Raw genomic sequence first — 14987 nt, 5'->3', positions numbered from 1 at the left:
ATTCCAATATCTTGGAATTAAAAAAACGTAAAAACAGCTCCTTAAACAAAGTAATAAAAACTGTATAAACCTCTAATTTCTGGATGTTAAGCCAAAATATTAATAAAATAGAACAATTTCTACCCAATAAATTTTCTGTTACTCTTAGAAAAGTGCAAGATTGCAGACCTACAGTGCAGATGCTGAATCTTAAAAGGAAACCAATCATACCCTCACAGAAAGTAATATTTTATTTCATTAGCTGAGCAGCAAAAGAGCCAGTAAGGATCAGATGCTATCAGATGATTGGAGACAATGAATTGCCCTTGCTTTGAAAGAGGATCTCTTAGTCGTATACTGTACATATATATAAAATCTCAGTAAATAAAAACAGGACAATTCTATTCTGTAATATATGCATATTTAAGTGGGTAGGTGAGACATTACATGAATTACCAGACTTATGTAATCTACCTTACTGTCCGTCAATACATTTTTTAGAGCAGAAAGAAGTCTGTGGAGGCCATACTGACCCATACATCATGAGAGTCTCTTGGGAGTTTGTAGGATGGCAATGTCGGCAGAAAACAATCTCCAGGAAAGTGGATCATGATGGATGGAGCCTATCCGTGCAACATGTTGCCACACATAACAGACATGCGACAGTGACCCACACTGCATAAGCCTTTGACCTTGGACAAGACAAGCTAGTTTCTGTCTGAATAACATTTCAGCAGCAACATATTGTGTGCTTTCAGCACAAAGTAGAAATGCAAAGAATAACAATACTATTGGTTATAGACTGTGACGAATGATTTCCTACTCTATGCGCCTCTAAATTTAAGGAATCAGACCTGCTGCCCTCAGTCCAGGATCAATTGTTATTGTGTGACTTTCTATGTGCTGTGCCATTCCAAATACATCCCTCAATGCTGCTTTTGTGACCACTACAGGACATACAGGGCAAGAATGACATCTGTCATACCAATAGATTTCTGGGTTGCAATGAATAAGCCGCTTTATAATAACAAAATAAAGATTTTCAGGGGTCATGATACCTGAAATATTTTACCTAGAATGGTGCAAATGTAATGGAAACTGAACCACAATCAACCAGTGAGTACAGTAAATGAACTGAGGAAAATGTAAAACATCACTTGCAAGTATTGCAAGGATTTCTGTAGCCAAAATAAAGTCCCTGCAAGATTATGGGACTGACTTTTAATTCAAGTTTTTTCTTTCAAAAAAATTAGAATGATTTGAGTTGCGGTTATATTTAGGAGATGACGCTTTTCAATGCCTTTTCTTCAAAGTTTTCTCAGATAGGAATGTTTGTTCCATTCTAGAAAAGAGATCAGTTAACATACAAGAACGATCAGTATGCTCTCAGTCCAGCTTTGCATGTTTTGTTGTTTATAATATTTGACCTGTACTGTGTACACTAAAATCTGCTTGTAACAAGATCGGAATTAACACTCTCTTGGAAAATACAAGAGCTAGGCCTTTTAGAAATCTGCTTGCTCAGAACCGAACTCTACTTAGATAATGGAACAGTTACCAGTAGTATTCCATGATATACCCAGTCTTCTCATACATACATACAGTATAGTTATATACATGTGTGTGTTACGTACATAAATTAATGAATACAGAAAATGGAATACAAACACCAAAAATCGTCTATGCGCTGACGTTATCACCAGATGAAGAAGAGACGCTGTAGCTTTACGCCTGATTGCAAGTTATTCCACAGACAGAAGCAAACTGGGTGTGTCTCAATGCACACAGCATTATTTTTCATTTATTCAAAAATCAACTGCTGCTCGCTGAGTAAAAAAATTAAAAAACTATTAAGCAATCAAAATCAAAGGGACATTATATGATATAGTGTTCTATTTAATTTTAAAGCAATACATTTCGCTAACAATTCATAACGTTAAAATTAGATGAAATCTTAATACAGCAACTCATATCGGAACAAATTACTATTGCATAACAAACCGAACCAAAATATTAAGTGAAAAAGACCATCTCACAAAAATATTTTTTTAAAAGTATAGTTTTAAAAGATATGATAATGATGATTTTGTGACCAACATCAATATTAAAAAAAACATGATTTACACTTAATATTTATTTAAATATAGATTTCATTTACTAAATTTGGGATTTTAGGGATTTCGGCATGATTTAATTGCTTTGCTCCTTACAGTAATAAGAGTACAAAAAACTTGCAAAACGCAGTATATCGAGAGGATATTTCCTTATTTACCGATTTTTTGTGTAACTTTTTTTTAGTCTTATTGTAGGAATTTTAGAGGTATTTTTTCAATTTTGTACAATTCGTGATTTCACCAATTCGGCAAGTGCATGCAGATTATTTTAGCAGTTGGGCAGCTAGGAGAAGAAAACAGAAGAGGACTCACCGCTTTGCTCCCCCAGAAAAACGAGTTTGAATTTTCTTAAAGGGTTCCCAAAGTCGCCACCCACGGACATGTTTGGGCTGATTTTTTTCTGGAAGTGATGATTGATATGCGATCTACCTCTTCAGGTACACTTGCAGTGGATGCTCGATGGGTAAAGATACGCTTAAATCCGCTGAACGATGAGAATGCTGCACTGCCTTGCCTGTCAGTTTCAGCAGCCTGTGCGCCTGCGCGGCCTCTCCTCTCTGTGTCTGCTCCCCCCCCCCCCTCTCCTATATGACGTCATGCAAGTGATGTTCAGGCAGTGCAGAAACATACCCGATCACATATTAGCAAAAGTAACGTCTTCCTGCTTTTAGTTTTTATAATAACCAGAAATCGAGTACAGTAACTTGAAACAAAAATTAAATTTCGTTGAGCAAATCACAACAAAATGCCTGTCGTGCTCTATTCCTTGTCTTCCACTCACGACTGGCAGTGCTCACTGCTTAGTTTGTTGATAGGGCGTATCTCACTGCAGTTAAATGTGATTTCAAACAACAACAAAAAAAGGGTTTTAAAAATACTGTAAACCATAATCCTTCTGTTACACTACAGCTATAACCTGCCTAAATGAGAAACGTTTCACTGACAGATGGAAAAATCACTTTTTAATGGCAAAACCAACCATAGACTGATCATAAACAAACCAAGAGAACCAAGATCGTCTTTAACTAATGGAAAAGTTGCATTCTCTTTTGTTTAGAGATCACAGACTATGTGCTTCGATGTAACTGCTACTTTGGTTAATATTTTCAGAACCCTAGCAGTATTACCAATTACATGGTGATAGCAAAGGTTTGGTCGTAATTGTGCATTTATGAGGTACCCTTTTCTCCAAATGTGGACTATGAACTTCAGTAGAGCAAAGGTGTAACACTATGACAGTCATAATCTTATATAACTATTTTTAGAAAAGAAATATCAGTTATATAGGTGTTTGTGACAAATCAACCCCTACAGTAATTCAGCTCCTGATTCCTACCACCTATCCAGACCCTAACAGAAACTATGATTTCTGCTGCGCTCCGCTTCGAATGTGCCTGTTTACATCTTTTAGAACAACTACGGTTTCATACGTACTACATGCTCTATGACGGAATGAAGCAGACTACATAAAACCACATTCAAAGCAGTAAGGTTTGTTTTTGCGTTTAGGCATAAGTGATTTTAAAGCCAGCTCTGAGACTGTTTGCCCCCCGACCAATGTTGTCTATTCTTGACGCTGAAAATGTGATCAAACCAAAATCTGTAAGGCGGAGGACTACCTCTGGTCTGCCACTAGGTGGCGCTGTCTATTAGTGATGTAATCACATGCCTTCACAACTGCTCGTACGCCAGTTAGCCATTCGCCCTCCTGTACATATCTGTATACCTCATTTGTCCCCTAAAATTCTGAAACAACCATAAATGTGTTTCAATTGAACTTTTGTGGAAGTGGTATGACGAAGTTTTTGGACAATTTCAGTAGGTTCACACATGAATATAATGGATTAAATAGCTTCTTCTGATTCGTGTTCTTATAGACAATATATCATGCTATCAAGGAAAAATCCAGTGAGACACAAGAGAGCATTTTTATATTTATTATGTCTTTTCTAACAAAATATATCAAAATGGCATGATATCAATTTGCTATAGACATACTGTATATTTTTAATGTTGTACATTAGATTAAACATTTAAACCATATACAGCTTCTAGATTAAATCTTTGTGCTTCTGATTTTTGTCACACAGCTGTGATCTTATGTAAACTGTAGGTTGATGCTAAATACAAAAATTATGATGTGTAAACGTAAATGAATCTCTTGTACTAGGAGTAAGCAGGAGGATTTCAAAAGTGTCTGTAGTCTTATACACATTTTCCCAGTGTGAGATGTTTGATAACAAAACATTGCTTCTTTATTAGGCTAAAAATAACTCCTTAAAACAAATACAGTACAATTAATTTAATTTCAACCACATTAAACTTTACTCTGCACCAGGGGAAAAGGGAGGTCTACTTTTTATTTAGAGGAAAACCGATATTGTGGCAATGTGACGTTTTAAAAATCTAGCTGTCTGGAGAAAAATCTCAACTCTTGTGTAGCTATTTTTAAAATGTCTTTATTAAAGAAGGAGCAAATACTTCTTATGGTGTTAAAGCCAGCATAGTGTTTCATCTAGTAACAGTCAGAGCTATACTTTTTTAAAACTCAAACCTTATGAAATATTACATTTTTGACAAAAAAACAGTTTTTCAAGTGAGGAATCCAATGATGATACATTAATAAAATAAACATATACTACTATAAAACCAAACTAGATACTTGTTACATTACATACAGCACATACAGCTTGTACTTCACCCTTCTTTAAAAAATTCAGCCCCTGTATTTTTGGTTTCCACTAATTCACATTACACTCCCTTTGAAAATGGGAACTGTTAATCAATCTGATTCGTCATTGACAGTAGGGTGGTAATTTTTTGTATATAGTGGTGCTGTCATAAAAAAAAGTGATATATTTTATCAGTTTATTTGTTCAATGTTCGTCTAGAGTTAACAAAATTAAAATATGGTAGACTTAGTTATATACAATACACAATATAACAGGCAATTAACAAAAATATAATAAGAGTATGTTAAGCTCATTACGCTAGAGCCCACAGTCTAAAATGCTTCTGCTTTATTCATATTCACTTCATACTTAATTTTTATTACCTATGTAGCCAAATGGCTTATTAGCAATCAATTAATTTCTCATTCCTGATGTCAGTGCGATTTTACCTTGAGGGAAGATTCCCCAAAACACAAAAAAAGTGATTGTATCAAGAAGTTCAGAGTAAAAGAAGAAAGGATCAAATGTAAAGATTATCTCTTTCACGCCTCCCAGAAAAGCTAATAAATAACAGTTGAAATAGCAGAGCTTTGAATCTGTAACATTTATCAGCACTTGCTGTCACTACCAACCATTTATTAATTATGAAAAATAATCATATGATGTCCAAACTATTCCCTGAAAAGGGAATGGCTTTCTTAGCAAATGAGTAAAATCCAACAGAGGGTGGGTAATATGAGGTATTCCAAGCTTGGCGATGTCAAGAGCTCTTGTGCTGGAGTGTTTAACTTTCTTCCTTCTTCAGCAGAATGACCATTTTAAAGGCCCGGAAATACAATGTCACTTTCAACAAACCGAAATGAAAGATGAAATCATGCAAACCGACTTCACATTTAGTTTTTCCGTATGTACTGCGGAAACAGGAGCACAGATTTCAAACAGGCCCTTCGGGTCTCTTCTGAAAGCTGTAAGCATTGGTTCGATGCACTTTCCACCCAACCAGAGCTAGCAAAACAATCCCCATGGCTTTAAATCCAACTTGTATGCCCAAGTATCTGCAGAACAAAGTGATTGGATTAGAACATTTGAAGCATATCTCATCAAACACCATAATTAGCAATTGTGTGGGAGATGGTGTAAGAGGCCTTTCTTTCCTGATGTGTCAAACAAAGAGAATTTACATGCTAAAGAACTGAGGAAGAATACAGTATGTTGCTGTGTGACGTCATGTGACAAAAACCCTTTGTTCCCAAACAAACATCTTTTGATCAACAGCAGGAGTTAACAAACTCAGTAACGGAGTTAACAAAACCCCCTTTCCCAAAACCTGCAGATACTTAAAGGGTAAAGAGATATAACAGATCAAGTAGAATGTTCCTACCTGTTCCTAAGGAGGTTGTTGTCATAGTAACTGCAAGCTCCAGCCTTGTTTGCACATATCTCTTTCCACCTGATGCAGGAGGAATCAATCAGCACTCCAAATATGGCTGGAGCTGGCAACCAAGCTGGGAACGGAGAGAGGAAGAGGTGACAACTTCTACACAACACTGGGGCAATTTCTGTTCAACAGAAGTGGTGATGCATCATAGTTGTGTCTGTTTCTGCTGAAATCTCCTTCGAAAGAAATTCTTAAAATGTTCATTAAATGTATGCTTACTCAGAATTAAATTCTAATTTCTCTCTTTTTAAATGACCTATTGCTATTACTTAAGAAATACGTAAGAAGCGTTTCCTTTCTGCGACATTTCAAATCTGATGTTTTAAGTTTTGATGCAAGTCCCACAATTTTTGCTTGCACTATCATGCTTAAATTGAACCTACAGCAGCTGGGGGCGATATTGGACTTCATTTAAATCACAGACACACGAGAGGAAAACAAGCCTCTGCTGCCTGTGACTGGTGAGCCAGTATTTTACACATAAACACTTAGGCTGTCTCAGAAACAAAAATACAGAGTACCAATAATATTCAAGTATTTTAACAGGATATATATCTCAGTGTCACTGGGTCACTGCACCATACCGTTGCTGATATTTTGTGTGCTGCAAAAGAGTGTATTTCAAAAAAGCTCAAGGAAATTAAAAAAAAAACTAGGAAAAGTTTATTCTTCTTAATGGCTGAAGCAAAGCTTTTCCTCCAAGGATTTGAGGAATTCTGAGGAAGATTGCTTCTCACTTACCTAGCACTCTCATCAGCAAGAACTGTACTCCAATGGCGAAAGATTTTTCTTTCTGGTCCACGGTTCTAGCAAGGTAAAAAGAGAATGGTTAGAAAAAGAGGATTAAAGTGACACAGTCTTTAAAAAATGCTTGAAGTGTAAATCATATCAGTTAAAAGGGAACAATATTGTCTTTAAGTACTAGCTAGAGTTCTTAAACATTAAGTAAAAAACGTTAGATATACAGTAGCTTAGGGAATAGTTATAATAAAAAATTTCATTATAAGCAGCACCTTTAAAAATAGCTTCTGAAAGTGATTTACAGTAAGACAAAAAGGAGAGGAGAATTAGAGAACAGAATTAGAACAATTAAAAACAAGGGTTTAGAATGCAGTAGAATATGCAAAGGGGCAGTTTTGAGTCTGGATTTGAAAGCACTCGGGGAAGGTGACTCTTTGAAATCCTTGGAGATAGAATTTCCAGAGCTGTGGAGCATCACAAGAGAAGACCCTGACACTCACAGTATGTAGACAAGCTTCTGAGGAGGAGAGAAAGAGGACAACCAGGAGACCAGAGTCGAGGAAGGAAGGCAGGTTCTAAGGTGCAAAGCTATTTTGAGCCTTTCAGGTGAACATGAGGATTTTGAAGTCAACTTGAAACCTGCTAGGAAGCCAGTGAAAGGACAACAGAGCAGGGAACACTGAAGTTTGTTTAGTTTGTGGATTTAGATACCCCAGCAAGTAGGGCGTTGCAGTGATCAATTCTAGAGAAGACTGATTTGACCAGCTTTTCAGTTCCAGTCAAAGACAAAGACATAGTTTGGCAATATTTCTGAGATGGAGGAATGATGTTTTTACAAAATTTAGCATATGTGGGTCAAAAGTCAAGTCTGGATCAAATATCAACTCCAGGTCCTTAAATTTAGATTGAAATTCATATACAATGTCGTCCACTGATAGGGTTACTTCATTAACTTTACAGAGTTCATGGGAGGTGCCAAGCAGCAGTCTCATCACAGTTTAAGTGAAAGAAGTTTTGCGTCATTGAGCAATTAGACAGTGCGGAGATAGCCATTTCAGTGTCAGGTTAAGTATGGACGTAGATTTGAGTATCATCAGCAAAGACGTGATAATTCATATCATGCGGTTTTAATAGCTGACCAAGTGGGAACATGTAAATGCTGAAGAGGTCTACTATTCAGCATTTGAAGTAAAAAAAAAAATCATATTCTAGTTTTCAGCCGTGTTGCTTGCGAACTTCTTTATGCCCCATCACTTTTTATTTGAGTGAAAATCCATTTCATTTTCACTCACTGTCAAGAGGAAAAAAGCCTCTTTTCCTGTTCCACTAAATTAATGCCACCACTAACGCTCCGCTCACCCTATCAATTAGGGAAAAAAAAGTCGATTTTCGCTTTCCTGTTTTCCCATGTAGTTTGTGGTGCATATTCAAAACTGCAAGCTGAGCAGTGAAAGTGCAAAGCATGAAAGAATCTCAGTGTGACAGGCAGAGCAGTGTTTTGGGCTTTTAATGCGACTTGTTTCTGGACTGCAAAAGCTTTAAAGGCAACAAAGAGAGCAAGAAACCAACCTGAGGACCATCATGTAAACAGGGTTGTGCGAGAGGCTGGCTATGAAGCTAGCAAAGGAGATGAGGAACATGACTGGCAGGAGGAAGCGGGGGCAGCTGTTGGCACAGGAGCCAGGGCTAGCCGAGCCAGGATCCTCTCCTTCACCAATGCAGCTGCAGTTGGTGTAGTTCTGGGAGAAAGAAACAGATCCACAAGTAAAACAATTATCTTACCTTTATGATCAGATTACGATGAGACGCTAATATCAATTGACCTTAATGTTTTCATTACTGAAATGTTAAGAATTCTTTCCTACATGTTTGAAAACATTCAGTGCAAGCAAACATTGCCTCATATTGTTAAATGTATGTCAAAAGCACTCATTTTTTTTCCATCGAACCCTTCCTACTATTCCTTTATTACATATTTCTGCTTATTTTGGCTATTTCAGTTCATGTTTGGTTAATAAAAGTACTTCAAATAATTATAATCGTATCATCTTTTCCACCTGCATCCTCAATGTCTTTAAATGTTTTTAAAAGATAAAAAATTAGCAATCTTGTCAAAATCTCAGAAAAATGGCCCATTATGCTTACATGAATTTATATACACAGACACACAAAGCTTCAATTATCTTGGGCGACTGACCGTTAATCCAGCATAGATTTTATACAGTAATCTGTGTCCCGATTTAACTATTTGAAATGGTAATCAGATGAAGAAAAGTGTGGTTGCTTGCAATAGCTTCAACCTGGGAGTCTGACTCTGAACACACCACAGGCATGAGGAATGTCAATTCTGGGAACATATAGAGGGAACAGTTCACACACGACCCGTGCCAGCAAAAACAAGGTATTTAGATATCTGCAATGCTACAGTATTGCATGTCTGTCCCCTGGCCACTTCAACTTCTCCAAGTGCAAACAGTGTTTATTTCCAAGCTATTAAAAGGCAGGAGCATGAGTCTGCTGTTCCCAAGTGTCTTTATTCTAACCGATTATTGAAGAGGAAATTCTTAATCAATTAGCATTTTTAATCAGTTAGCACTCACCTGAACCCTGCTAAACTCAGAGTCAAACACAAAGCTGGTACAGCCAGCATGACAAGGCGACAAGTACTCAATGTTATCTGAGCCACAGACAGGGTGGAAGGCATTCTGAGGGCAGGAACAGTCAGAGTTGCACTGCAACTGGGAACGTGAGGACTGGAAGCTGCTGAAGAAAGTATGAAGACATGAGAGGGGCTTTCGAAAGGTTTATCAGTCATAAGTGACTGCTGACTGTATGTTCCCCCTGTCTGTCAAAATCTGAACTTGCTGCACTACCAGACCATATAAAATTACAGAAAAGTGCTGGAGATAATGTATTCCACAAGCAATGCACCAAGAAAGTCCACAGAAAATGTGCTCAATGGTTAGTGAAAATCATGGTAAAATCATGGAAAATCAACCCACCAGATTACGTGTTTTATGGTCTTTTTTTTCACCTTATCCTTCAATGCTTCCCTCCCCAAAACCAACTATATATTGTAATTTGCCAAATGTACTTTATGATACATAAATGCTTGCATGGAGTCAGGCACTGCTGACACTTTACAAAAAATAGCAGTGGTGGCAGTGTTAATAGTTCGGGTATATCAGATAAGATCATGGCCAGTATGATCATCAAGTACTGTACTGTATGACCCAGAGTGATCTCAGTGTCCTTAGTAGGAGCATTACATACTGCACTTAGAAGCAAAGATACTATCCCTATGCACACTGTGTGAAGACCTATAGATCTTTTATGCCATCAGTTTGGAGATTTCTAAACCATCTGATCAACCTGATAACCCACATTTCTGAGAATCGAGTGTAATGTTTTATTTCCAATTGAACATACTTCACCACATATTACAGTTTCTTTTCACTCTGACAAATCTATAATTTCTTGGATGTATCCGTCATACAATCTTTAATTCCCTTAATTAATGTGTGCTGCCCATTATAGCTCAGAAACTGCATCAGAATTTCACTTTCTCTATTGGTACTACAGCAGCTCCCTTAAGCTAAACTCTTCTGCAGCCTTTTAATGTGAAATAGACTTTCTAATTTGTCATCAGCATTCATTCTCACAGTCATTAAAAACCCATCCTTCATAGCCAATGCTATTTTTTCAGTCTTGACCTCTTTTAACACAAAAGACAGACAGAACAATTACTGTACCTCACGAGAGATGTTGACTGATTAAAGAAAAACTTTATTTTTCCATATCATTTTTTGCATGCATCACATCTGACCTGGCATTGTGCCTCTTTTTCTTAAATGACTTTACCGTACAGACCATGTTGGAGTATTAGTAATTTGACTGGGATTTCCATTAGGATTTTACTTCAGTAAGCTTTGAACACTTTATCTTTATGATTATGATTAATTCTGAGTCACACAACAGTTGATCATGTTTAAATTGGGCATTGTTAAACAAAGTCCATTTTCGTAATCTCATTATGTACAAGACATCTAGTTAATTTTACTAAAGGAAGTGTCTTAGTAAAATTAACCATGTTCTAACTTAAAGAACAGGAAACACTGAGCTGCTCTCAAATCAAGCAGTTGATTTATACTGAATGATACTAGGAGTCCAGTACATCACGTCCAATTTGTAACATGTACAACTTCATGGAAAGTGTATATTTTTTTCTTTCCGAATCCATTTCACAATAGAAGATAATGTTGCTGAACTGCGCAATGAATATAACTAAATAAGGTAAAACATCATCAGTTGTATCCATTCTAGGCACATGTCATTTTTTTACTCTAAAGTGGAAACAAACAGTACACACACAAAAACAATAACAAAATGAGAATTGAACTGTATGTTCTCTCCCATTTCCTTTCGGTATGTAAACAGCAATAGGAAAATGCTTTTTTGAGCTATGTTAACCATTACGTAATGCTACAGAAAATGGCAAAAAATGATGACATTTCATTGATTGATTGACGATTTAACCTTAAGGAATAATATGCTAAAAAAATAAAATCCGTGCCAGAAAAGTGCATTGTTAACTGCCATATGCAGTAAATGCAACCTCTTTAACAACCATCTTCCTATCACTGATTGTGGGAGAGGAAAAAAACAACCAGTGTTTTAGAGTCTGGGGCAACTCAAGGAGAGACAGACAACAGAAGGAGAAACTGTAATCCGAAAACTCTGAGAACCGCCAGTCTGGACTTATCTGGACAGGATGACACTTGCATTACCAGAACAACATACAAAAAAGCTGACAAAACATTCACACAGCAGGGAGAAAGGAAGAAGGATAGGAGTTTACCTGCTATTCGAGAGTCTGTAGGGAACATTGACCCCCGCAATGTTCTGTGTGGAGCAGCCCATGAAAAATAGGGGAATACAGAGACAGATAGAGATGAGCAGTATAACGCTGGAAAACTTTGGGATTCCTTTAAGCGACAGACCACCCCGCTTCATGATAATCCCACCCAGCAGCATTCCCACAGCAGCTGCTGGTAGGTTAATGGAGCCTGAAGAAAAACAAAACTGTTTCAGGGTGCTTTGAAAAGGGTCCTGTGGAACAAGAAACTAGCTTAGGTGTCTGATTGTATTTGCAGTATGAACTGTCAAGGAAATGCACTCTAATTTAGGTGGGGATTAGGGAGTTCGCCTCACTACAAATCAAATATATCAAAGATAACCTATGCTAAAATTAAACAGAGTAGCAAAGCAATATTATTGTAACTCAAAACAAGGGACTGAAAGAACAAAAAGTCCCATCTAGTTGTGAGAAATGTAGCTCATGTTTCTTGAGTGGTTTTACTGTTAATAAGGTAGGCTTTCAACTCATATTTCATTCATGCTTTATTTATATAAAATAGAAACAACTGGATGTCCATAGCAGGAACCCAGAACATCATACAACAGTCTCTGTGTGCAATAAGCAAATCTATTACATACAGAACACAGTTCTTTGCTGAGCCCATGAATTCTGTTCTTTTAAATGTCAAACTTAAAGCTGCTTCCGAAAATTGATGTTCAAGCCAAGGTTTTCTGAAGATTCTTCTCTCTTGGTCTCTAGGGTGGGGCTAGCCCCATAATCGATCAGTTAAATCTGGCCTGTTCACTCACCAATGAGAAGGTTGGCATGGGCAGTAGTCGTGCCATACTGCTTTTCCAGGAATTTGTTCAGGAAAGTTGCAAGGCCAGCAATCACGGAGGAGAAGCAGCACTGGGCCAACACCAGCAGCAGGAAAACCTGATTTAGCAGCAGCTTCACAGTCATTCGTGGAAACTCTGGAAAGAGGCCAGTGACGTATGCAGTTATTAACGGAGCACAAACAGTAACACAGAAAGTAGTTGGGCTTTACCACAGGAGGTGTCTTGAAAAGAAGGGCAGCTTCCTAAAAAATTACATTTTTAACATTTATCGACCATTAAACTCAGGCCATGCAGGAAAGGGAAGAAAATTACCACACATCAGTCTTCTGAACTTTGCCTTGGCACTCTCCCATTAATTATTATTAATTGATTAATATGATTAATTATTATTTTAAGCAACATCTATAAAACATCAATACACCTAAAAAGCTATTTTTCTTTTTCTCCAAGTACTCAAATGCAGAAAATATATAATGCTCAATCCACAAATAGTGGGAGAAAATGTATGAAATTATTAACATTCAGAATAGGAGCCTATAAACAGACAACCACATGTCCACTGTTTACTAAGACTTCTTCTTTTGGAGCTAGTGGTCTGTTGTTATTTTATAGTTATTAAAGCAACAGGCCCTGTTCATGCTCAGTAAAATGTCTAACATTCCTAAGCTTCATCTTAAGTTTATTTCAAATAATCTACTTGGACAATGATTGTTTGCTACATACTGTTAGGAAGTAGCTGTTAATTAAATATTTTCTTTAGACGTGCTGATTTTTTCCACTATCCAGTTCTTACTCCTTGCACAGAGCCAAAATTCAACAAAGACTGGATAATAAACAGCAGTTGTGCCAAATTATGTAAAAATTAATTCCAAGAAATAGCAGTTCATTTGGCTCCCCACCCTTAAACACATGGGTTTGATCACAATGATCCACTTTAGCTCCAAATCTGAACTTACTCTTAAGAAAGTCAAATAGTGAGATTTGGTCCTCCTGCAGGTCCTCTTTTAAAACATCAGCTTCAGTTCCGCTTACCTGCAAAACAATTAATTAGCATCTACATATACTCCAAATACGGCCATCTACAATATACTGTATCTCAAAGGCCCCTTGTGGGAACCAATTAGCTTCCACATAAAAACTAAACTAAGACCATGGTATGAATTAGTCTTCAATTTCCTCTCCTCTGGTACATTAATTTAGTGCATATATATACAGTATATATTGCACTGAATAAATGCAGTTATTGACTGAAAGTGAGAAAACATTAAAAAGTTCAATAATCAAAACTTGACGAAGGGCAGAGAGTCACCAAATGTCTGTCTCCTCGTTTAGAAGCAAAACGTATGAAATTATCATTATGACCAAATAAACTGCAAAATGCTAAAAAATACTGCATTTAATCGACATAAAATGTCAGCCCTTCAGTGCTGAATCACTGCTGTTGTTTAAGAAATGGGGTTTACAGCAAAAGTTCAGGAGAGATAACAGTTGAATCAAGTTGAACTTTGCCTCAGCTGCCATAACACATAGTCATTCTTGAAGTCATTGCCTAAACATAAGCTCCCTCACATTAGTCTTTGGCATTCCTTCTCCACCCCACTGCCACCTGGTTGTAGCCCCCATTTCAGTCACTCCTCAATATGCATGGGAGACCCAGCCTCCCACAGCCAGGAGGATGGCCCTCAGCCAAGCGGGTTAAGCCAAATCAAACTATGACTCAATAAACATTTTCAATACATTTAACTCTTGGTGTTATTTCTTGTGAATCAGAAAACATTAGAAAGTTGCCCATTCGATCAAATGAAAACGTGTATTCAGTTGACACAGCAACATTACCTGTACAAACAGCAGTGGAACCTCAATATCTTATGATAAACCATCCCCTAATACCATGCAGCACATAAGCTTCTACACTGCCCAGCACACAACAGATTTAAAGCGAGATCTCATCTCTCATACATCACCATCTTACCTCAATTCAAAATGAATGAATCTTCAGAGTCAAGAGTCAAGAAAGGGTGATATGTCAGAGACACAACAACAGAACAAATAGACAACAGTCAGAAGAGACAGGAAGAAAAGTGGCTCTGATCATTGGTGTGGAAAGGCAGGATTTGAGGGTCCTGATTGTATTTATATTTGCGAGTAAAGTTAGACCGGATCCAACTTTCAGGGAAAGTACTTGATCTGAGTCTGAGTCTCTTAAACTCCCACCTTTAGGCTGCGTGCTTTTCTGACGTCAATCCAGCACCCCTTCAAAAGAAAGTTTCCCTGCTAATAAAATCTGTATACTGTATCATTACAAGGTAACTGAGTTTTTATCTTTAAATGTATCACAGTCCAGTT

The 14987-nt window shown here is 37.2% G+C and overlaps 2 protein-coding genes across 4 annotated transcripts in view; both read right to left on the bottom strand.

The window, feature by feature from the left end:
• rab6ba (RAB6B, member RAS oncogene family a) overlaps positions 1 to 3865 on the bottom strand; it is a 90478-nt gene extending 86613 nt beyond the window's left edge. For both annotated transcript variants that reach the window (XM_088616635.1, XM_088616636.1), the window contains exon 1: positions 2406 to 3865. In XM_088616635.1, coding sequence (XP_088472761.1) covers positions 2406 to 2475 — 70 coding nt within the window. In that variant the 5' untranslated portion in view covers positions 2476 to 3865. The remainder of the gene's footprint in view (positions 1 to 2405) is intronic.
• Positions 3866 to 4014: 149 nt separating this feature from the next.
• Positions 4015 to 14987, bottom strand: part of slco2a1 (solute carrier organic anion transporter family, member 2A1) — a 33081-nt gene continuing 22108 nt past the window's right edge. Inside the window, exons 7-14 of one of the 2 annotated variants that reach the window (XM_088616632.1) lie at positions 13598 to 13673; positions 12612 to 12776; positions 11803 to 12010; positions 9545 to 9707; positions 8514 to 8683; positions 6945 to 7009; positions 6147 to 6270; positions 4015 to 5820 (exon numbers count right to left, since the gene is read on the bottom strand). In XM_088616632.1, the coding sequence (XP_088472758.1) occupies positions 5700 to 5820; positions 6147 to 6270; positions 6945 to 7009; positions 8514 to 8683; positions 9545 to 9707; positions 11803 to 12010; positions 12612 to 12776; positions 13598 to 13673 (1092 nt within the window). In that variant the 3' untranslated portion in view covers positions 4015 to 5699. The remainder of the gene's footprint in view (positions 5821 to 6146; positions 6271 to 6944; positions 7010 to 8513; positions 8684 to 9544; positions 9708 to 11802; positions 12011 to 12611; positions 12777 to 13597; positions 13674 to 14987) is intronic. The other variant, XM_088616633.1, reaches the window with a different exon arrangement.

The sequence above is a fragment of the Lepisosteus platostomus genome, chromosome 2 (assembly GCF_059453375.1).
Source record: "Lepisosteus platostomus isolate fLepPlt1 chromosome 2, fLepPlt1.hap1, whole genome shotgun sequence".
NCBI classification, from domain to species: domain Eukaryota; kingdom Metazoa; phylum Chordata; class Actinopteri; order Semionotiformes; family Lepisosteidae; genus Lepisosteus; species Lepisosteus platostomus.
This window is presented reverse-complemented; position numbering and strand designations above follow the sequence as displayed.